At 42.8% G+C, this 24,770-nt stretch overlaps 1 protein-coding gene across 3 annotated transcripts in view; it reads left to right on the forward strand.

Moving 5' to 3' along the window:
• Ptprm (protein tyrosine phosphatase receptor type M) overlaps positions 1–24,770 on the forward strand; it is a 698,790-nt gene that overhangs the window by 523,563 nt on the left and 150,457 nt on the right. For all 3 annotated transcript variants that reach the window (XM_057758864.1, XM_057758862.1, XM_057758863.1), the window contains 2 exons: positions 16,347–16,498; positions 19,991–20,065. In XM_057758864.1, coding sequence (XP_057614847.1) covers positions 16,347–16,498; positions 19,991–20,065 — 227 coding nt within the window. The remainder of the gene's footprint in view (positions 1–16,346; positions 16,499–19,990; positions 20,066–24,770) is intronic.

Below are 24,770 nucleotides of genomic sequence, written 5' to 3' on the forward strand. Positions count from 1 at the left end.
GGATCTATAAGCAGGTGGTTCTTGAAGGGCAGGCTGTGAGTGGAGCTATCCTTCTTACTGCAGTCCTGGTCGGGAAGCTTCAAGCCTAGTCAAACTGTTCTAAAACAAGCGCTCAGTGTATGCAGAGCCCATACACTCGAGAGGCATAAGGGGCAGACGGGACTCACAGGGCATTTCCTTGGGAGAAAAGAGAGCTTGGGGAAGACACCCCGTCTGTGATAGGAAAATGTGTCTCAGAACTGACCCAAAGGCTTTCCTCCAGGGTTGTTGAGTGAGCGTTATTGAAGCTCAGGTATGGAAAGAGAATATGTGATTTTCATTCCCTCGCTGTGTTTTCAGCCACTGTCTGCTGCTACATCAATAGCACAAAATAGGCAGTTTACAAAGGAAGCAAATTCGTTTCTCCGTTATTGATCTCCTGGCTCCTGGTAGGAGCCTTCTTCCTGCATTATGGCATGATAGAGGCCATCATGTTGTTGGAGAGTTCTCCCCTCCCCTTTCTCTTATAAAGCAACTGATGTCATCATGGGTGTTATGATGTCACATAATCCTAACTAGCTCCCAAAGTCCTTCCTTCTAAAACCATGACCGCATGAATTTAGGAATCAAGTTTCCAGTTCATGAATTTGGGGGGACGCATTCAAACCATATCCCTCACAAAAGTATCCAGGGCAAAATGGCTGTGTCACTGAAATAATTACATATGTTCAGCTGCCAAGGTCTGTTGAATTCTTTCAGCCGCCGGAAAGAACATAGACAGACTGGGATCTGAGCATGTGATGTGTACTCCCCAGCAGCTCCTGGGCAGGAGCCTGCAGACACTGAACACTGAGCGTCAGCTCCACGCCTAGGGCGATGTTCTCACGTTGTGTTCATCTTTTGGTTTCTCTGACCAGGAAATGCGGTGTAAACAACCAGTTGGGCAGTCCCAAGTACAGCAACAGATATTTGGTGTATACCTGCCACATGACAGATACTGGTTATAGTGTTTCATTCTGTTGCTGTGACAAGCACCATGACCAAGAGCAACTGGGGTGAAGGAGTTATTGGGTGTATACTTCCGGGTCACCATGTACCATTGAGAGAAATCAGGGCAGGAACTGGAGGCAGGAGCCGGGGTTGCTGACTCTCTCTGTTAACTCATGCTCAGCTCTGTCAACTCTAAGTGGTCATATTCTTCTACAGAACAGGACCATGGTCCAGAAAATTATGTCTTTCACGGTGGTCTGGGCTCTTCTATATCAATGAAAGCAATCAAAGCAATTCTTCATGGTTATGTCCGTAGATCAACCTGGTAAAGTCACTTGCTTATTTGAGGTGTTCAAGACACTCTAGGCTGTGTTAGTGCTGCGTAGAACATTGCTGGGAAAAGAAACACCAAAGGGAACACAGCCCACATGTAGTTATGCCCATGCGTATAAGATACACCTTAGCTAGCCGGGCGGTGGTGGCACACGCCTTTAATCCCAGCACTCGGGAGGCAGAGGCAGGCGGATCTCTGTGAGTTCGAGACCAGCCTGGTCTACAAGAGCTAGTTCCAGGACAGGCTCCAAAACCACAGAGAAACCCTGTCTCGAAAAAAAAAAAAAAAAGATACACCTTAGCTAAGAGATGAACAGTAGCTTCCCAGCTGTAGAAGAGCGATGGTGTCTCATCCAAGATCCCTTTGAAACTCAGTAGAAGCAACTTTTTAATCAAATTAAAAAGGCTAAAATGTTAGAAAATCTGCCATGCTCCCCCAGGAAAATAGCAGGCTCTAATGTTAACTTTGTAACTTGCAAAACTACAGTTATTTCATATGTAAGGCTTATTGGAACTGTTATTAATCTTTGACATAGTGTTCTGCTGCTGTGGAGAGACACCATGACCAAGGCAAATCTTCTAAAAGAACGCAGTCAGTTGGGGGATTGCTTCCAGATTCAGAGGTTAGTCCATGATCATGGTGGTGCGGAGCAGACAGGCATGGTGCTGGAGCAGCCGCCAAGTGCTTTGCATCCTGATCCGCAGGCAGCAGGCAGACAGAGAGATGGCGACAGAGACAGAGACAGAGCGATTGGGACTTGTGTGAGCTTGTGAAACCTCAGAGCCCACCCTCAGCAGCACATCTCCTTCAACAAAGTCACACCCGCTCCAGCAAGGCCACACCCCTTAATCCTTCCAAACATTTCTTCAGCTGGGGACGAAGCATGCATGCTACCATATGAGCCCATAGGGACATTTCCATTCAACTACCATAGTCTTGCAGACCAGCTTCATTTCCTACATGAATTTCATTGCACTAGAATGACAAGCCATGATTCCCTTTTAGCTGTGATAGCAATGACTATCGTTTCACAGCCATACACGTCATTTGTGTTTTGAGCTGCAAGTGATCATAAATTATAATAGAAAACCAGTCTTCTATGGATGTTTCAACTCGAAAGTTTGAGAAAGACAAATTTTATTGCACGTATAGAGGATGGTTCGGTTTTAGCTTCCTTAGCGTAAACATACATGGTCATATGTATGAACGCACATGTACCAAGAGAGACTCAACACCAGATAGAGGCATCCACACCCCTCTTTGCCTCTACACAGTCTGTGCTCCTTCACAAACACTCACATAAGCCATCTTTACCTTGGTCCTGCAAAACCAAACAGTAGCCTCAAATGAGAGGGCAATAAAATTGACTCTCCTCCTGTGATGGGGTAGAAAGATATATGCCAGTCTGCCTGTCCTATCCCATTACCATGTCAAACTGTCTAATGGTCTGCCAGCTTAGCATTTTTAAAAATAATCTTAAATTTTAACCGGTGTAGAATGTACATATTTATGGGGCATTATGTGAATATTTTAATTTTTTACTTGAGAAATTTTTTCATACATTTTAATCATTTTTCTCCTCCCCTAATTCCTCTCCCTACTCACCTACCTTCCATGTTCTTTCTTCCTCTCAAAAAACAAAACAAAAATCAGTCTGAACCAAAAAAAAAAAAAAAAAATCAATAAAACAAAACATGGCCAAAGACATTGAAATGAAACATAAATACCGCCAAAGCCAAATGGAGTCTATTTTGTGTTGGCCAGCTAATTCTGGGCATGAGAGCTGCCCTGGAATTTGACTGATATACCCAATGATACTGCACTGGAGAAAACTGGTTTTCCTCTTTGCCAGCGGGTACCAATAGCACATAACTTTTGGTTTGAGGGTGTGACTTTGTGTCCTCTTCCCCTTTGAGTACTGGGACTTTGCCTGGTTTGAACCTGTGTAGGTCCTTTGAGTGCTGTCTCAGTCACTTTGTGTCTGGGAGACACTGTTCTCTTCAACTCATGCATTCCTTCTGACTCCACCAGTCCTTCTTCTTCCTGCAGCCCTGAGGGGAGGACTTTGATGAAGACATCCCATTTAGGACTGAGTATTCAAGTCTCTCAGTCTCCACACATTGCCCAGTTATGGGCCTCAGTGTTAGTCCCGTCTGCTGCAAGAGTAAGCATCTCTGATGAGTGAGGCTGATCTACTTGTATAGCAATGTGTCATTGAGAGCCATTCTATGGCTCTGTTTCTTAATAATATTATAGTTTCCCCTAGGCTAGTGACCAGCTATGTAGTCTTAGGTTCTTGGCCCTTCTACCAGTGTCAGATAGGGGTTCCATCTCATGAAGCAACCTGAAAGCTAATTTTAAAAAGTGTTTGATTACTCCCATGTTTGTGCTACTATTGCACCAGTATATCCTTGTTTAGGCAAGTCACTATTATCAGTCCCAAGGTTTGTAGCTTGATGATATTGAGGTGGATCTATTCCTAACTTCTTAAGGAACTACCACACTGATTTCCGTAGTATCTGTACCAGGTCTCTTTATATTGTTTACTCCACCTTGATTTAACTATGGTGGGTCACATAAATCGAAAACTTCATCCATTTCTTTTAGGTTTTCCTAAAGATCCAAATAAATAATGTTAGAGCTGAAATGGGAGACCGTAGGACAGACACTAAGGACATTCAGAAAAGACAATCATAGACATACTTTAAAAATATGTACTCCATCTTTTCTGTCAATCTTGTTGGTTATCTCCAAGAACCAACTGTTGTTTCATTGGTTCTTTGTATTGTTTATTTGTTTCTATTTTATTGATTTCAGCCCAGAGTTTGATTATCTCATCCCATCTACTATTTTTAGGGATCACTTCTTGTTTTCTTAGAGCTTTCAGGTGTGTTGCTGTGTTGTGATAAAAGCTCTCCCTAGGTACTTTGTTTTGTAGGCACTTGCCTCTTAGAACTGCTCTTATTGTGTCCCATAGTTTGGGAGTATGTTATATTTTTATTTTCATTAATTCTATAAAGTTTTTATTTCTTTCATGGCCTATTTTTCATTGAGTATTGAGTTGTTCAGTTTCCATGAGTTTGTTTACATTCCATTGTTTCTGTGATTATTGATTTACAGCTTTAATAGATGGTGGTGAGATAGGTCTCAGAATGTTATTTCACATTTCTTATATTTGTTAAGACTTTTTTAATTTCCTAACATGTTTTCAATTTTGAAGAACATTCCACAAGCTGCTGAGAAGAAACTATATTCCTGTAGTGTTCTGATAGGATGTTTTGTAAACATCTGTTGGGACCTTTTGATTTGTGACATTATTTAACTCCCGTATTTCTTTTTTTTTTTCTTGATTACACATCTATTTTTGAGAGTGGGGAACTGAAGTCACTATCAGTATGTGAGGTTTGATGTGTGGCTTTAGCTGCAGTAGTGTTTCTGCACTTAGGAACTCAGAAGCCCCTGTTTGGGTGCATAAGTCTTTAAAATACAATACTTTCTTGGTGGATTTTTCCTTTAATGAGTATGTAGTATCCTTCTCTATCACTGATGATTTGTTTTGGTTTGAAATCTGTCTAGTCAGATATTAAAATTACATCTCATTACTTCTTGGGTCTATTTGCTTAGAATAACTTTTTTAAATCCTTTTACCCCGAGTTGATATCCATTCTCGATTGTAAAGTGTGTTTCTTGGATGGATCCTGTTCTCTAATCAACTCTGTTAGTCTTTGTCTTTTTGTTGAGGAAGTTGAGACCATTGATATTGAGAGTTATTGATGAGCAGTGCTGTTGATTCCTATTATTGTGTTGTGAAATGAATTCCCCCCCTTTGATTTGTTGTTCTGGAATGATTTATTCTTTGTACAGACTGAAGCTTCCCTTCTAGTACCTTCTGTAGTACTGGATTGGTGGGTAGAAATTGCTTAAATTTGTTTTCTCATGAAATATTTTCTTTCTCTGTCTATTGTGATTGATAGTTTTGCTGGGTATAGTAATCTCACCTACTATACATGGTGTCAATGGTCTCTGTGAGTTCATAGAACATCTTTCCAGGTCCTTCTGGCTTTTGGAATCTCCATTGAAAATCAAATATTATTGTAATGGGCTTGCCTTTCTATGTGACTTTGTCTTTTTTCCCTTGTAGCTTTTTGTTGTTGTTTGTTACAGTTAGTGTACTAATTATTATGTGTTGTGAATAATTTCTTTTCTTGTCTTGTCTATTTGGTATTCTGTGTGCTTCTGGTACCTTGATAGGCACTTCCACATTTAGGTCAGAGAAATTTTCTTCTATAATTTTATTAAAAATATGTTAATAAATTCTTTGTTAAATTCCACTTTACTGTCTTTAATAGTTTTCATTTTTTCACTTTCACAGATTCTGTTTTCATGATCTTCACTGAGCGATTTATCCATATCTTCTTTAAGGTCCTTGAACACTTCCATAATTGCTAAATTGCATTTCCCAGGGCCTATTGCAATAGGGTTGATGGCTTCTTGAGAAAGCAAATTGCCTTGACTCTTTCAGTTTGAGACTTTGTACTACGATCTGTAATCTGCCATTATGATGTTTAAAATGTTTCCTGGTATAGATAACTGGTCTAATCTTCACTGGGTGAGCATTCATCTCTTTGGTTGCTGTTGCTCACTCTTAATCCTAGCCAAGTTTGGTGGCTATGGAGTTCCTGAGTCCCAGCTTTGTGTGGCCACTAAGGGGGGCCATCCCTGCTAGAGACTAGTTCTGCAGATCCAGCCGATGTCATCAAGGAATGGAGATGGTCTAGAAGAAAGGCTACAAAGGGCCTTAGGAAAGAACTCTGACATTTCAGTATATGTATATTGTATGAAATAATCAGATCGGAATAATTGAAATATTCATCAATCCAGTCATTTTTTTCTTTTGTGTTAGGAGCGTTAAAATCATGTCTACTCTTTTGAAAATACAATTAATTATTGTTGACCATAGTTCTCCCATTGTTCTGTAAACATTAGGAGTTATTCCTCCTATCCCAACACACTGCTCTACCCAATAACCTACCTTTGCCCACCCCACTCCCTCTCACTTTTCCTGACTCTGGAAGCTACTGGCCTGCCCCTGGGATCAGCTTTCTCAGCTTTTACATATGTCTGAGAGCACGTGCTGTTTGTCTTTCTGATCTCACTTTGGCCACTCAACATGGCGTCCTCCAGTCACGTGCATGATACTGAGATTATGCATCTCGTTTTGAATATTTTTTTTCAGCATGTTGTTTTGTCTCATCCCATGATCAAGAGATAAATATAGTAGAAGCCCAACACAAACAAAAACTCAGGCTTGTCTGGGAACAGAACTATTCTTCAGGAGAGATACTTGTCTGTCTATGGTCAGTGGGAGCCTAAAGGCTTCTGGGTAGGTAGTGGTGCTCTGCACAGCATGGTGTCCAGGAGAGGGAGACTGAATGAACTTCAGGGAGGTACAGTTAGTGGTAGTAGACAGGAGTTTCTACCTCAGCTAAACCCAGAAGCTCTGTAGGGCAAAGGTTAGCCTGTATTTAAATGTGTCCAGACTAAAGCCACCAGTGTGGTTAGCTATGAACCAATGATGTTTTTAGAGATGTATGTATGTGTCTCTACAGGTGAGTATGATGCCACATGCTGAAAGTTACCCTGCCCTAGGCAGCTCACCATGCTGAATCCTCAGTTGCCTTCCATATACGGTGGGGTTAAAGAGAGCAGTGTCTTCACTGGGGTGTTTCAAGAGTTAATAAATGCATATCTTTTCCGAATCCACGGCTTCTGTAATAATTAGTTTTATTTGTGTTTCTATAAGCTGATGCAGTGCTAGTGAAGTTGAAATAGTTACCAGACCGCTGTGGATTCCGTTCCTTAACATTTAACTTTGAAAACAACGTGATGTGGTAGTTGGAACAGATCTGTCCTTAAGGTGACAGCTTATTCATTTAGGTTTGTTCAGCTTGGGCCCAACCAATAGCTGTTTCATCCCTACTGTGAGAAAAATTAAATACTTCTGAGTTCCAGCTTCTACCCCAGATTTAATTAAATCTAAGCACACACATAATTATACAAGCCAGGACCAGAAAGCCATTTGTTCTTTTATTCTTCTATCTGTATGTGATTTCCATTTCTGTAAGTTTTACCTCCCCTGTAGTATTTAATTGAAAGATTACTTTAAAGTAAAGACAACCTCTCCCTGGGCTGAGGTCCAGGTCGGGCCTACGGGCTTTTCTAGCCTCTCTTTGGGACAGCACCTGTGTCACAGAGAGGGACTAGGTAGTGAACTCTCTTTTCTGAGTGACAGCCAGACATAAGCATGGTAGAGTGCTTCCCCCTTCGAGCCCACTGTTTTTTTGGGTGTTTTTTTCCTTTTTTTTTAATTTTTTTTTTCTTTATTCTTTTTTAATTAAAATTTCCGCCCCTCCCCATTTTCCATTTCCCTCCCCCTCCTCCCACACATCACTCCCTCCTCCCACTCCCCTCCCCCTTATTGAGAGCCCACTGTTATCTGTAGCAAACATCCTTCCATACCACAGACCGCCCAGCACAGTTACGGAGAGGGAACTTTCTCTTCTGCTTTGTTCAGCTAGGTGGCCCCCATTTGCACCCCAGCTCCTCCACAGGACTTTCCCCCAACAAGTTCATTCTTCACTGGGTTTTCTTTATCGGTTGTGATTGGCACCTGTCTGCCGATGATGGTGTGCCAGGAAGTGTTTTCTCATTTCCAGTTCCCTCCTGTGTGGTGAGCCTGCCATATGACAACTGTCTCTTCCCTCTGAGAACCTCCCTCATTGCTCTCCTCTCTCTCCTTCATTCCCATCTGCACTTACAGACCTATGATGACCATTGTCTTCCCTCCCCCGCCTCTGATTTTTCCCCAAACAGTACTATAATCGTTAAGCTGTGTGTTATTCAGTGTTCCTGTACTGTGACAAACTATCTGAGAGACTCAGCATAGAAAAAGGATACTTTTGTGCAGGCTCACAGTTTCGGATGTGCTCAGGTGGGCGCATTGCCCTGGGGCCTGTGGTCGAAGCATATCACAATGGGGAGAGTACGGGGAGCAAAATCATCTCCCTTGTGGTACTTGGGAGGCAAAGAGAGAGAAGAGACACCATCTCATAGGCTCCTTCGAGGATGGCCTCCAATGATCTTTCACTAGACTCCACTTCTTAAAGGTTTCTCTACCATCCATGCTGGAAATGAAGGCTTTAACAGGTTTTTGTTTTTAATCTTCCAATGTTTGGGAATTTTCAGCCATCTTTCTATTGTAGAATTTCATCTGACAATATGCATTGTATATTTTCTTTTTTGTAAAAAAAAACTGTAAGGTGTGTTTTATGGACCCAAATATATTCTACATCTGTGAACACGACCTATGAGTTTGAAGGGGATATATGTTCTAGTGTTGCTGTGTGAAATATTCTAACAGTGTCCATCAAATCCAGCCAACTGATTGTGCTGCTGGACGGAAGAATGCCCTCAGTGATTTCCTGCCTATTTGATCTGCCCACTGCTAACGAAAGGATGTAGGTCTTAACTATATGGGTGGGTTCATCTGCTTTTCCTCATAGTTCATCATTCTTTGATTTGTATATAAGCTTGGTATTGACAACATAGCATGAAATTTTTAAGTCTGCTTTGAGAGCGTGCCATTTCGTTTTAATGCAGTGCCTCCTCCAATCCACGGTGACTTACCTTTCTTTGGAGAGTCATGTCGGATCCAGTGCAGCTCTTTCTGATTTTCTGTTGGATCTTGTGGCTTGGTGTGTCTTTCTTCATCCCTTTACTTTTAATCTGTCTGGATCTTTGTATGTATGATAAGTTTCCTATAGATGATATTAAGTTGGGTCTTTTTTTAAAAAATCTACTTGATAGTGTCTATCTTTCAGCTTAAAGGTGTAGAGGTTGGCATTTCAAATGATTATTGATAAGTACTGTATTAAGAGCTATTTTTTTTTTTTTACCATTTTGGGATTTTACCATTTTTTTACCACATATTTTTACCATGTTGGGTTTATTGCCTTGTGCTTTCTTCGTCTGTATGTAGTTTCTCTCCCATCTTCTCTTTCTGTGTTGTGTGGAGCATTTTGTGTTCTTCCACTTTCTCTTCTCAGCATCTTTGTCCTTGGTTGTCCCCAATATGCTAGGCACTTACAGCTGATGCCAGTCTGCCTTCGGATCACTTTATTCTGCTTCCTGGGTACAGGGCGTCCCAGCAATGGCAACGTGCACTTTTATTTCCTTCCCTCATATCTCTCTTAAATCTTTCTTATCCTTAAGCAGTAGCTGCGGTACTCTGTTGTTGTTTTTAACAAACTTTTATCTGCTAGATTAATTAAGAATTCGTAAAAGATATTATTATAACCTCAATTATGTCTTCTCTGTCGTTTTTCCTTTTTATGTACATGCAAATGTATGATTTATGTCATTTTTCTTCTAAGATTTCTTTTTCCACATTCATGATTGTAGTTTTCTGCTGGTCGCTGTGTGTATTTCCCACACCCTTTCCTTTAAGTTCACGTGACAGTTTCTCCATAATGTCACTTAGAGAGAAGCTTTGGTTAAGAATGGAGTGAAATAGCAAAAGCGGACAGTATCACAAACACTAACTCTATTAAACTCTATTAAAGCAAAAAAATGATGATTACAGGAAGCGAGTTTCCAGCATCTCCTTTTCCCTAGTCTTCCTCCCTGTCCTGCAGATGGCAGAGTCATGTCGGCTGCCAGAGGCTCGCTTATCTCTGGAATATTTGGAGATCCTGACTGGGTCTTGAAACCCTAAAATGTCATGCCTCCATGGCTGCCAGTAATACAGAGTTTCTGCCAGTCTCACTGGTCACTCTCACAACCAGATGCTAACACACTGCTGTTCTGGGGCAGCGTCTGCAGGCCAAGGGATATGGGGTCCTCAGTCACCACCCTCTTGTCCGTGTTGGAGATGCCTTCCAGCCACCCCCTATATAGTAGGCAAGCTATGCTGGGGCTCTGTTTTAGAGTTTTGAGCCTGTCAATCAGCCATGTGCACCATAGCTAAAGAACATGAGACACAAATCATGGCTATCAGTATAGCCTGTTCTCTGTAACCTCTTCTCTAAGACTAGACCCTTGGGGTATCCATAACTTGGTTTTCAGAGTCCTGCATGTTTACTGAGGCATCAGCAATGGGCACAGGGCTCTTGAGACTGACTTAGACCAGGTGACTCCTGGTGGTGGTGGTGAAAGATGAATTCAATCATCACATCCTAAATCACCAAACTCTGACGTCAGCTGACCAAAGGCATCCTGCTACATGAATACACTAGTTGGCTTCTCATCCTCTTTAAGGAGGAGGCAATGATACCATATATGAAGATACCTATGCTGCTAAGAAGGCGCTGGGATGCCAATCCTGGCTGAGTTCTAGGAGCAAATCTGTTTTTTCATACATTGCTCACCACTAAGTCCTTTTTAGACTCAGTATAGCAAACGAGTTGTGCCCCACTTCCCACAGCAAATCTTCTCTCTAGAGGGGACCACTTCACAAAAGTGACTGTGCAGCTATCCTCAGGATCACCAGGGTTAGCTTCAAAAGAGGCCATCTTTCTGATTCCAGAAACAGGAAATGCCATCTGCCCAGCCCTGATGATTCAATTTGGTTGCCCAGTCAGGGCCTGTGATGGATCCTGACATTCATGACCTCTCTTCCACCAGCCCTCAATCCTGTGGGGTGTGTGTGTGTTCGCGTGCACGTGTGTGTATACTTGCTGCACACATATTGAGCCCGTGAACTCAATAACTTTTTCGTGTCTGCCAAGGTTTATTTCTCCACTTCTAAAGGATAACTTGATAGCATTGTAGGTTTGTCATGTTCTCTTTGCCATGTTGATGATTTTACCAAACTCCGCTGTTATTCAAGTGGTTTCTGGGAAATTTGATGTAGCCCTCATTTTGTTGTTCTTGTTTGGGAAGCATCCTTGCCCCTTCCACTTCTTTTAAGATTCTCTTTGCTTCCATTTCTTCTCTGCTATCTGAATGTGGTAGGCTTCACTGTAGATGTTTTGGACTTACCCCTCTTGGTGTTCCCTGGATTTCTTTAATGTGAACTTTGGTATCTGCTCTTAGCATTAGGAAATGCTTAGTCATTAGTGTTTCAAATATTTCCACTGTTGAGTTCTCTCTTCCCCATTTCATGATGCCATAGGGATTACATTCGAGCCCTTAGACCCTGTCCACACTAGAACCCCAGCTGTTTGCTCATGACAATACATCTCGTTATTAATTAAATGTCATTTATTTAAATGTGTTAATTTGGTTTCACAGGCGTTTTTGCACACACACTTTCACTACTTTAAGTTGTGAATTGCACATCTGCCCAAGGTCATCCTGCTTAGGGGACAGTGGTTCCCCGTGTCCTCAGCCCTCCCACCCATCTGAAACAGTCAGTTTGCATTCTGTCCTCCTTTGCTTGGTGTTTGGAGAGAGTGGTGACTTTTGCCTCCTTCCCACTACCAGGAAACTCTCCAGACCGTTAACTCATTTTTTTTTTCAAATTATCTATTTATAGATATCGATAGGAGCCTTTCTTTCTTCTTCTTTTAATTATAAAGGATCTTTGAGATTCATAGAGCACAGGTTTGGAGATTGGCAATTACCAGTGTTTCAGACAAACCATTCTCTAGACATTATGATGAAAAACAAATTTACTCATCTTTAGATAAGAGTATAAAGGAAATTGTTTCCAGTTAAGGAGTTTCTCTCCATGCAAGATATTAAGTTCAGAAAGTTTTTCTCATGGTTTTCAACTTGAAAATCACAGATCTGTAGCACAGGGTGGGAGGGGGGATGTTAAGATAGCAAACAGAGACAGACAGAGAGACAGAGGTGGGGGGGATCAAGTCGTCCAGTAATAAGTGAACTTTAGTTCAAAATCTAAACTTTCTCAACCACTTGGGAGTGTTGGCAGGCACTTCTCTGCCACATAGAAGAACAAATAAAAGACCCTAGTGTCAGTTCATATCTCCCATAACTAAGGAGCCTACTTTGAATAAATGAGTTGTTACCTGTGATGGTGATATTCATAAACATTTTTGCATGCCGCTAGCACTGTGCAGTATGTTCTGTGGATCTTCTTCTCACTTCTCAGCACACAGGGTTTACATCTGGGGTGATAGAGGATTCATGCCTGAAAGCCCTTTGACAACGTACAAGGCACACCTCACTGGTTGCAGAACTAGACAGAAAGTTCTAGGCCCTGGCTCGGTTCTATCATTTGAACGTGTAGCTTTCCTGAAAATTGATTCTCTCATTTGCAAAGTAAGAATGAAAAATAAGTCTTCTGTGGTTGCCAGGATCAAAGCAGATAATACATGCAGGGTGTGGGCGTTCTCTGTGGGAAGCGTCAGTTCCCGCTCCTTTTCCTTCTAACATAGTTAAGCCTTCCAGTGCTCTTACTACATGAAGATGGCACCAGTGACAACCAATGTGCTTTCTTTGGGCCAAACAATTTATTATTTTATATTTTTAATTTATTTATATTAATTTATTTCCTGTGGTGGCCAGTTTTATATCAACTTGACACGAACTGGAGTTACCTGAAAGGAGAGACCTCATTTGAGACATTGCCTCCATAAGATTGGACTGTAGGCAAGACTAAAAAGCAGTGGTTCCCAGCCTATATAGGTCGTGACCCCCACAGGGGTCGCATAGCAGACATGCTGCATAGCAGATACTTAAATTGCAATTCATAACAGTAGCAACAATACGCTTAAGAAGTAGCAACAAAGTAATTTTATGATTGGGGATCACGGTAATGTGAGGAATTGTATTAAAAGGGTCTCAGTGTTAGGAAGGTTGAGAACCACTGCTGTGGAGCAATGTTTTTAAATTAATGATTGATGGGGGAGGGTCCAACTCATTGTGGGTGGTGCCCTTCCTATGCTGGTGGTCCTGGGTTCTACAAGGAGAGCAAGCCAGTAAGCAGCAGCCCTCTGCCGTCTCTGCATCTGCTCCTGTGTTGTAGTAAGGCCACTTGTTTGTTTCCTGGCCGCCCAGACTACCGAAATAACCACACAGAAACTGTATTAAATCACTGCTTGGCCTATTAGCTCTAGCTTCTTAGTGGCTAGCTCTTACATCTTAATTCAACCCATTTCTGTTAATCTGTGTGTTGCCACGTGGTTGTGGATTACTGGCAAAGTTCTGTGTCTGTCTCTGGCTACATGGCTTCTCTTTGACTCTACCCTCTTTCAGCATTCAACCTTGCTTTCCCACCTAAGTTCTACCTTGCTATAGGCCAAGCAAGTTTCTTTATTCATTTACCAATAAAAGCAACACATAGACAAAAGGACCTCCCACACCACTCCTGTCTTCAGGATCCTGCCCTGTTTGAGTTCTTATCCTGACTTCCCTTGGTGGTAAACATTGATATATAAGTGTAAGCCAAATAAACCCTTTTCTCTTCAGGTTGCTTTTGGCCATGGTGTTTTTATTGCAGCAATAGTAACCCTAACTAAGATATGTGCCAGCATTTAAACCCTGAATTGACATAAAATCTGGCTTTGGGGCTTCTGAAACTTGTGGCTCCCATGGACAGCCATTGATAGAGCTGAGTCTGCTTCCCTCCTTGTCTCCAGTACTTACAACCCTTATTTTCTGAACCTGACTTCCGTCACTTATGCTACCTTCCTGGCACAAGATGTTTGCGTTGGATGCTGAAACACAGATAAAGCACAGAGCCAACGACGGGAGACTGGCTGGGGACATTGAGAGCTGGCTGTGTTTTGAAAAAGGTTCATGGACTTAAAGGACTTGCCCAATAGCTATGAGCATCAAATTGTGGGTTTCTGATGCGAACTCCATTCAATTTGAGCATTACTTCATGAATCCTTAAAGGGGTTCCTTTGTACCTGAAAATCAGTAATGAAATGTTTAGTGTGGGAGTCCAAAATTGATTCATACATATAAAGAATTGGAAAGGGAAAAGTCGGGCCGTGAACTGTTGTTTTGTAATCTTTTTAGAGGAATTCAAACAAGCAAAGATACAGGGGAGTCTGCAAAAGTTGACTATGCCACTCTTTTAAGTTTAACTAAAGGACAATGGTAAAGCATTTATCTGCATAAATTAACCCAAAGTATATCAAAGAAATTTATACCCAACATGAGTATTTTGTCTGAATTATGGAGCCAAGATTGTCAGTCCTCCACTTCAGTGTTCCAGGGGAGACCTGGCCTGAGAATGCTATATAGGAACTGTGGTGTTGGGACAGCAACATTAAGACAGAGGTACAGTGACCAGAGCAACTGATTATAACAGCCAGGCCTAGACGCTGGCTCCCACACAGTGCAGCTGGCTGGGAAGGGGCTCACAAAATGGTCATGTCTGCACCTCACCCAAGAGGGTGCCGAGAGGTCAGACTGACTGGTCTCTTACCGTGCTCATCGCTTCTCCCTCCAGGAGACTTTGTATGCAACTTTTGCTCATCTGTCTTAAATAAGTGTCTTTTGTCTCTCCAACTTTTAGCAATTAAAAGGGCAAGTTAATCTTGGGGCTGTTCTTCCTTCAAAGTATAGAATTAAAAGATGACTATAACTACAGGCAAGAAAGCATTTAGATTATGCATCATTTAGAAATGATAATAAAGATTATCCATCTGGTCTCCTGTTCCAGCACCCTCTGTTGCATTAGCAATCACCTGCCATGGGCGTGGTTGTGATTATGTGGCTCGTTTCAATTCTGTCATACCCTAAGTCGATCAGTGTTCAAATGCTTTACTAGAAATAACTGCCATTTTCTTGTTTTAAATGGTAGTAGGTACTTAGGAACAATATTTTCTCTTCTTTTTTCTTTCCTTTAAAGAATAATTTTTATGTTTTACCCCCTCCCCTTCCTTCCACCAGTCACTTGCATGTCTCTCCACTCTCGAGTTGCTAGCCTCTTTTTCTTTGATTATTATTTATACGTGTATGCATGTATGCACAAATAGATACATTTAACCTGCTGTGTTCGTTTTCATTGTGTGTATATGGTTTCAAGGCTGACTACACGGCACTGGGCAAGAAGCTCATCCCTGGCGGAGCCTGACTCTCTTCCTAGGATCCATTACCTGTAGTTCTTTGTGTATGGTGAAACCCCAAGAAGATCGCCCTCTTCCTTGTTAGCATGTCCGTTGACCCTGCCATTGTTCTGTTCTTCCAGGAGAGACTTCCATAGCAGGCTTTGTGTTGTCTGATACCTCCTCACTCAATACATCATTTTGAATTCCATCTTTGTCTGTCTTAGGTACAGAACTCTGGTGATAAGATCTGCAGAAGTGTGTTTCATCTGCTTTTTATGTCATTTCCCATTGGACTTTCATGTAGGTAGCTGTCACTTTAAATAATGGGTATCTTGTGCTTAGCGAGTACTTTACAAAAGCCTGGATCCCTCTTCGGGGACTCTTTGTGTTTCCTTCTGCTGAGAACTTAACCCTGCTGGAAGTGAGGTTGGTTATAGTCAACGTCATTTCAACATGGAATAATTGCAGTTCGCCGGGGTGTAACCCTGTCACAAATTGAGAACTTGTATCCAATTTTGCTTGGCAGATATTTATTAGAATCTGCTCTTTGACACTGTGTCTCAGACAATTATTTGGTAAGAAACTAGTAATTCTATGAGTGTATCAGTTAACAAACAGTGACCATCATCTCAGGGCCATTGGTTACTTGGGGTTAGCTCATTGTAGGAAGCATCGGCTATTTGTTGTTGCTTTTGTTATTGTTACTGTTGCTGTTACTGTTTCTGCTGTTATTGCTGTTGCTCTTGTGGCTGCTGCTTACAGCTGTTGCTGCTGCTGTTGCTGTTTCTGTTGTTGCTGTTGTTATCACTGTTGCTGTTGCTACTGCTGCTGTTGCTGTTGTTAAGAGAGGTAGTAGCTGTTTTCTATTTCTATATCTACAGCCTGGCAGGGTACCTCCTATGGATAAAGCATATAAGTCAATACAAGAGGGATGACTGGTTTGGTAGAGTCAATTCTTGGACCATGACTCTGTCTTCCGTCCACATGCACATCCACATAACTGACCTCTTTGTCCCAAGGAAACTGGCCAAGAAGCGGAAGGAAACCATGAGCAGCACCCGGCAGGAGATGACCGTGATGGTGAATTCTATGGACAAGAGCTATGCTGAGCAAGGCACAAACTGCGATGAGGCCTTTTCATTCATGGACACACACAACCTCAATGGGAGATGTAAGTGCACAATGCATGGCTTTCACTGTGCCTGTTGGGCTAGACCGGTTCCAGTCACTCTGTGAGATTAAAGCCCCAAATCCGCTTACAGCATTCTTACACAAAACTGTTTTCCAGTCTCTGTACCTCGAGTTGCTAAGGGAACATGTTTTTCTAAAGATGCTAGGGCCTAGGGCAGTGAGCCCAGGGACCCACAGTGAAATGTCTTTCAGTTCTTTGGGAGCAATGACACAAAGGCTCCCCGCTGGCTGAGGCTGCACCTGCTCCCCTCGCCCCTATTGTTACTTAGATCCCATTTGTAAGCAAGCCAGGTGTGGAGTTGCACCAGGGAAGTCTGTTGTTGAAACAGGTCATTAAATGGCAGTAACAAGTTAATTGTCTGTTTGTTCAGCTGACAGGTTCTGCCTTTATTATAGGGCAATTAGTAGCAATTAATAAATTAAAATATGCTTCAGTGTCTCTGAAGCATCAGGTGGGCCACTCAGCTCAACCAGTGCCTACCTGTGCCACCACCCGTGATCCCAGTACCGGCAGCATTTCCAGAGATCATCAGTTCAACTGATGATATGAGTACAAAAGGAGCAGCTTTTCCATCCCTGTCTGTGTTGTCAATGACCAGTGGTACACGCCACAGTTGGGCCTGATTTTGTGGTTCATGAAGCACCCTCGTCAAGTCCAAACATAGGGTTTCTCGGCGTGAAATCCATACATACAGACATCCCTGGTCCCTGCTGTATGATTAGGATGTCCTCAGCAGGTGGGTAGGACAGTACCGCTATGACCGAAACAGCGCACGGAAATGCTGGTAGGGCTCATGACCGTGAGGAGAATGGAGATGAGGTCTAAGGGGTCACTGGTGCCTTGGCCAGTATGTGCTGGCCACCTGACCACGCCTTTTGGCTAGAGGATGCTGGACTGCCAGCCTTTCTGCTCTTAGGACCGTGATATGCTCACCTGTCTGCTCAGGAGCCTCGCATGCCTTTTCCACTCACTTAGCTTTTGCAGACGAATTCTACCATTGATAGTGGCTACCATTGTCCTGCCTTTTCTTCCCGTTTGTGTGTTCTTTCTGCATCCCCAGCTTGTTAGGCTTGCTTGCAGCAGGCACGACTCTGACTCACTGGGAGGGCAGGTTGGGTTCCTGGCCACCACCCTCTACCCTTCTCTGCCACTCAGTGGGGGGCGCAGAAACTGGTGTGTTGTCATAGCTAACTCCTTCACATTTTGGGTGAGATTGTCATAACTTTTTTAAAACAGAAGTTACTTATTTTTTTTTTTCACTAAGAAAAAGATACCTAGTGTGCATAGCTCCAAATTAAAGTACCCTGCCTTTGTTTTTTATGAATTAGAATTAGGAAAAAAAACCCACAAATTTTTGAGCATGCACAGAGTTGGCATTTGTACAGTAGGGGCTGCTCTCTGAGCATCAGTGTATCAGGGTCCACACAGGGCTGGGGCACAGCTCAGAGGAGGACACTCACCTAGCATGTGTGAAACTATGTGAAGCCCCCAGAAGAGAAAAAAAAAAAGAGGAAAGAAGGAAGAGAGTGTTCTGGTGTGTTCTCCGCTTACCAGGGCCACCCATCCATGCTCCAAACTTCTATTCCACAGTCAGTTTTCTTAGGAATACTTTTTTTTGAAGTGACCCGCTCCAAGAACAGAATCCAAAATGAACAGTTATGGGATGTTTCAAGTTTGAACCCCAGGGCCTCCGGAGTATCAGTCTGGACAGGAAGTCTGACTGGGCAGTTAGTTCCATGCAGCTCTGTATCTGTAGGCATGCAAAGATGCTGGGGCTTGTCACTGAAGCCTCTCTGGCTGACCCAGTGTTTGGAATCTGTTGACCATCCTGTTAATAAACCCAGCACAAGTTGTTCCCTCCTGCCCTGTTAGCCATGAGAGGTCTCTTAACGTTTCACTGACAGGAATCCCCAGTGGTAAACATTTTTTTCTAATACTCTCTTAATTCCCTTTTAATAAAAGCTACCAGGGAAGCAACCCTAAGAGGGTTTGCACAGACACCCTGGGGTATATCACACAGACACACACACACAGGTCCATGTGCGCATGTGCATGTGACATGCATATACACCTCTCTGTAAGATATTACTCAGAAAGTTCTAGAAGCTGTAGGGTGAGTGTCGTTTTTAAAATGAGACTGTAAGAAAAATGAGACCGAAGAATTTAAAGGTAAACCAGAATTCATTTATAGGAGTGGAGAATAATCTGCCTACCACAGCAAATATGAGTTGTGCCTTCCTCTTTAATACATCATAAAGAGGGGAACATAGAATTTGGGAAGTGAGAATGACCTCAACGTGAATAAAGACAAACATAGTTTAACACAAAAGTGGAAATAAACAATTATTTTGTATCGTCTTGCACACTTTTGCCCAGCACATAAAAGTGTCTGCAGGTGAGAAAGAGGCCTCGCGCTCTCCGCCCAAGCAGTTTATAGGTGCACGATTTCTTTAGTTCTTGTTCTCACTGATTGCGGAATTCCTGGCAACGTAGCCAAAATCACGTATAAAGGTGGCCTTTCTGTTTTAGAGAAACGATCAGATAAATGAGAGGCAGCCGGGATTCCTCCCTCTGCCGTTGGCCTATTTACCGTTTGAAGATATGAATATGATGCAAAGGCACTTCCCTTTACAGCGGAAGCTGCTTCTAACAACTAAAATACATTAACACATCATCAAAGTAATTACAGCCTGAGGAATCACAAGGATCCGTAGCACTGCCCATTGGTAGGTTGTGTATGTATCTTCGTGGGAACTCAGCATCAAATAAATCACTTAGAAGTGTAGGCATGAGCACACATCATTGTACTTTGATAAAATGAGTGTTTTTATATTACAAATCAATTAAGATGTAGAGAGGAATGAGCATACTGCCTTTAAAATGTCAAAGTTAGTCTTCAGTGGAATCAGAGGGTTTGACTTCCCCTCTTAGCCATGGAGACAAAGGGACAGTGTGGTCATGTGTCCTTCAGAGAAATAATACAAAGAAATAGAAGTGTTTTTCTTTTTTTTTTTTTTAAGTATTTAAAGACTTAAAGAGCATCACGGAGGAAAAAAATTTTATTTCCAATATAGCACAAATCACCACCGCTATTTGCACTGTTCTTCAAGAGCCATATGACTTGTTCACACAGATTTTAGTGGCAAACTTGAGCTCAGGGCAGAAGCACCACCGCAAGGGCCAAGGCCCCAGTCAGAGGACTTCCCTATTCGATCTGGTGGCTGTTTGTAGACGTTCTCCATCATGGGATGAGATGAGAAAAGTCTTGATCTGATCAGAAGGGCTTGTTCCTCAGAAAGGATGAGGATAACAACCCAAAGACGGCTGAGAACCGCGGTGTTTGCCTTGGGAACTTCAGTGACTCCCAGGCGCAGGATGAAATGTCTCCTGTCACATAGGGTGGTGGTTCCCATGATTCCAGAATGTCCTGCTTCTGAACTCGGCCTCTGACCAGCCTTTCTTTATCCACAGCTGTGTCTTCACCGTCCTCCTTCACGATGAAAACAAACACGCTGAGTACGTCGGTGCCGAATTCCTATTACCCAGGTAACAGCCTCCCTGCCGGCTCGCATCCTTACCAGCTTTGGCAGCGCTTGGCCTTTTTCGCTTGACACATCATAAAGCCAAGGCTTCGTGTGGCTTTCCTGGGGAGACTGGGGACTGTGCATCAACCATTTACTGTTCTTTCTCTTTTTACTTTTCTCTGCACTGCCCCGCTTACGATGTATGACAGACGCATTTGTGCCAACTGCAATTTTAGGTGAGAATAATCCCCTTACCCAGAGTTTATTTCAGGAGTGACTGAGGAAAAACCAGCCTCACTCTAGAGGAGACTGGAGTGTTAACGCTGCATGATGCCCTGATTAGAAGTGGGGCATGGGGGTGGGATGGGGCTAGGAGCATGGGGCAGGGTGATGAGTCTTTCTGCGAAGTCTCCACCGGTAGGAAGGGTTTGCTGCATGCCGGGGTATGGTGGTCCCGAAAGGTTTCAGTGAGCAATCCCAGCTCCAGGGCTTTCCCTGTCTGTGCTCCGATTTAATGTTAGTTCTGATCCCAGGGGAAGACAAATGACACGTCATCACTCAGCTGTGTACTTCCGAGAGCTGAAATCTGCCCAACATGACAGTCGTAAAAGTGAAAATAGCTTCTCGTTATTTTCAGTTATCTCTCTAAGCACTAGAATTGCCAGTTTCAAAAACAGCATTTTCCTAATGATGCCCCCCTATGTTATACAGTATAGTGATCGCAGTGGGGTCTAGACCTCCTGCCCATCTGCCTAGGGCACCCCCCAGCAGCCTGTCAGTCACACAGTGGAATTGTTAACGGAACTGATGTTCTGAACAGCGGAATGGCGGGAGGGCGCTTTATCATCCAGTGGTTTATTACGTGTCGGATGTCACAAGAAATGAGCTAGAATGTTAGCCCAATGGGGCAGAATGCATTTAAAGTATGAGATATTCCCAGCAGGGGGTTACAGGGGGGAAAAGTCCCGCTCATACAGTTTAAGGAGGGCGAGGAGAAAGGACATTCCCTGCCCGTGATAAGCAAACCAGCATGGGCTGCTGTGGCATTTGAGACGCTTAAGTAACCTGAGTGTGTCCCGGCTGTGTTCTCTTTCTCCTACTAACCGTGCGGAAAGGAGCACACCAAAAGCGACTTCCAGGTATATAACAGTTCTTGTAGCCAGAGCTTTACCTTCAGCCTCCTCTTCCTGAATCTTCGCTAGGCCTCAGTCCCCAGCCAGGGCTCTCCACTGTGCTTCTCCGTTCTCAGTGTTGGTACATTTCCAAGGAGAGGGTAATTCTCTTTTCCATCCCAGAGTCCGTTAGGCTGAAGCAAGTTGGTTGCCTAAGGAACAAAAAACTGAGAATAAGTATGGGACAGAGTATTCAAAGTATTATTCTGAGGCCCGGTACAGCCCCCATGAAATAAGAGTTTGAGCAACTGTAAAGGGGGGCACTCTGCTTTAAATCCTTCTCACAGGTGAGGGACACAGGCTCATTTCATGCACATGGACGTTCTGATCTCCATGCAGAGACATTTGGGAAGTCATGGGATAGGCGAAGGTTGTGGTGTCTTCGTGTGCTGTGGCGTTCACATCCCGGGTTCCTCTGTGGATGTTCTGATTCAGGAGGAACTGTGGGTAGGGACGGTTGAGGCGTGCGTTGTTAAAAGGAAAAACACATTCAGATTTCACAGCAGGGAAAGATAAGCCTATTAGACAAATATCACTTTTTCAAAGCCACTGCCTTATTATTAGGAACATTAATGACATCCTTTGAAATTGCTTGGGCTTCTTTTCTGAGAGAACATGACTCAAACAGTCAATTCAAATTTCAAAATGGTGAGAGAAAAGCTAAGTCTGCCAAATGCACACACAGATCACAATTTTCTGGTATAATCTGTGTAGTAGAAACCAGCAGGATCCGTGGCAGCACTTGGAAACCATGGTGGAGGGCCATGGTCTGGTGCACCGTGCATCTGTCTGTTGCTGGAATCAGAGCAGTGGGGTTATCCCTTGAAGCCACGGGGAGATAAGCTGTGTGTTGCAGGAACGGAAGCAGTTGCAGGTCACACCAAGACAAGAAGGGCTACTTCGTTGGGAGACTGGTGACAGAAACAACACTCTAGTACCTTAGTGTTTCATTTTCACTTGGAAGGACCCAGTTTTCAAGGAGCATTTAAGTATATCTTTACCTCATATGATAGATAATAAGTGATTGATCCTCCTCCGTCTCAGACATACAGCATCCGTTCCAAGCCAGTGTTTTTCAACTAATTCATTAATGACTATCAAATTAATTTTATAATAACTAATTAAATTTAAAAATTAGTTTTCAGAAAATCATCAGGACTGATATTAAGAAACCTTCCTTTCTGATACTCTCATCTAAGACATTGTTTTTAATTTTAGAAAATTATTGGTGGGTAATTTTTTTCTTTTAATATAGGAAGCAGATGACTTGGGTTACTGTTTACCAGTAATAAGTCATTTCAATCAGTCAGAGAAAGCCGATTGATGGCTCATTTTAGTAGGGTCTGGAAATGTCTAGCAGGAGAGGTCACTCAGTTTCCTAACCAATATGGTACAGGACTTTCTATTTCCCCTGTTGTCTGCTGGACAGCAGCTCTTTCTGAGAGGATGCTGTGGTATGTAAGTACCTGAAGAGGTGTTCCATCTTAGAAATGAAGCCCAAGCATCATCACGCAGTGGGGAAATATATACAACATTGGTAGCGACTGTCACTCTATGGCCTTAAAACTCCAAAAGCTCCAGACCTGGGATCAGAGCATCACCAGGGGCTGGAAAGCCCCCTTGAGAAGGGCTGAGTCCTGTAGGCGGTGTCTTGCTCAGCCACAATGAAAGGCGAATTCATTGTATTCACCACACAAAGTATAAAACCACGAGAACAAGAGAGGCACAGAGGGGAAACTAATTATGTTCCATTTCTTTTAGTATTTATACAGAACAGAGCTCTCTCCTAGAGAACTAAGAGCTCAGTGGATTGAGTCCCTCGGCAGGGATCCTGCCTCCCAGCTGCTAACTCTTGGCAGTTGCCAATAAGTAGATCTGAGATGTAAATTTCCAGGGGGTATTGGTGACTATTAAGATGGGAACAGAGAGACATTGCTAAATTTCAAAGCAAATCCAAATGAAAAAAAAAAAAACAAAAACAAAACAAATCATAAAATCAGTTTACCACCCTTTTTTTCTTTTGTTTTCTGTGTCTTTAGCCGCCTTGTAGTGGTTGGGGTGCCATTTCAGCCACAGCGACATAGCTCCACACCTGTGTGCCACCCTTCATACCATACATCCCCAGGGGCTTTGCAATGCAGACAGAGCAGGGTTGCAGGACAGGCCCAGCTCACCACGTTCCTGAGACTAAGCGTTTAGAACAGCAATAACAAAAACAAACAAACAAACAAAAAATTAACACCAACTAAAGCTGAAATCCCTGTTTACTACATAACCTGGAATTCCCAAACAGTCCCATCCTTTCCCCTATATTTCTATTATTTATACATGAAATTGATTTGATATCTCCTTGTAAATGATTTTTTAGCATTGTGATTTCATAAAAGCCTTCCTGGTTCATGAAGCAACTTAAAAGGGATTCAGCATCTTAAGGAGTTAACTCGTAGAAGATGAAATTCTTAATTGAACACATGTGCCTCAGACACTTTCAATAGATAACATTTCTGCAATTTATTAATCTAATTTACTAGTCATCACCCATTAAAACCAAGTCTCTTTAGGCTTGTTTGGCCAAATTTTGACATTAATTTTCTAGTACAATGTGATTGGCTTTGTTGAAGAAATTTCGATGACAAATGATCTGACCACAAATAGTCTTTACTTAGTTATTTCTTGGTTCATGGGGGATGAAAAGCAATTATATACTAATTTTAACCTCCCTTTTTCTTACTGAGTGCTTCAATGAAACAACCCCATCCTACCATGATGGGAGGGTTAAGGCTTTGCCCTCTGACCACCTCTGAATAGAAACTCTAACTGGAAGACCGAAAGCACACAGTAGAAGTACCTGTAGCTATCTCTCCACAATACCGTTGCTTATGTCCTGTTTCCTTTTTCTCCTCCTCTCTTCTCCTGATATGTATCCGCTTTAAAGTGCCAATCAATGGTAAGTTCCCCAACTTGCCCCGGGGGTGTGTGTCTTACCCGTAGACTTGAGGGAGCCAGTGTGCTGCCCTGTGCTGGCCTGCATGTTTGCTGTCGTAGAACATTCTGTGTGTGATGCGTTGGCCCACAGTATTTCGTTAAGCTTTCTGATCCCAGAGCATGCAAAGTGACTCATCAAAACATTATCCCCCTATCCAGGTCCCCTCTTAGTTTTTCTCTCTCCTCTGATTTCTTGTCCCAAGCGCCCATCCGCATCGCTAGCTTTATATGCCGAACCATTTTGTGCACTTTTCTTTTGCTCACAGAACATTTGTAGAGTTTATTTACTTCATTACACAAATGAATTAGCTGACGATTGGACGTGGACAAGCCTGGGTTTTGCACCAGGTCTTGAGGAAGTTTCAGATCGAAACTTCTACCAATTTTACCACTGAAATGCTGGAAGGCTCCTGTCGACAGAAGCAATATCTCGTTTGGACTGCTTTGTAAGAGCAAAGATTCCCGCCTCATTCCGAGCAGTGTTGCCGGCCCCATTTAAACCTACGAACCTGTAGCCTATGATTTCTGGCTGAGCCGTCCTAGGGTGGAAGGATGTCGGTAGCTAGCTTG

This window comes from Chionomys nivalis, chromosome 26, assembly GCF_950005125.1.
Source record: "Chionomys nivalis chromosome 26, mChiNiv1.1, whole genome shotgun sequence".
In the NCBI taxonomy this organism is placed as follows: domain Eukaryota; kingdom Metazoa; phylum Chordata; class Mammalia; order Rodentia; family Cricetidae; genus Chionomys; species Chionomys nivalis.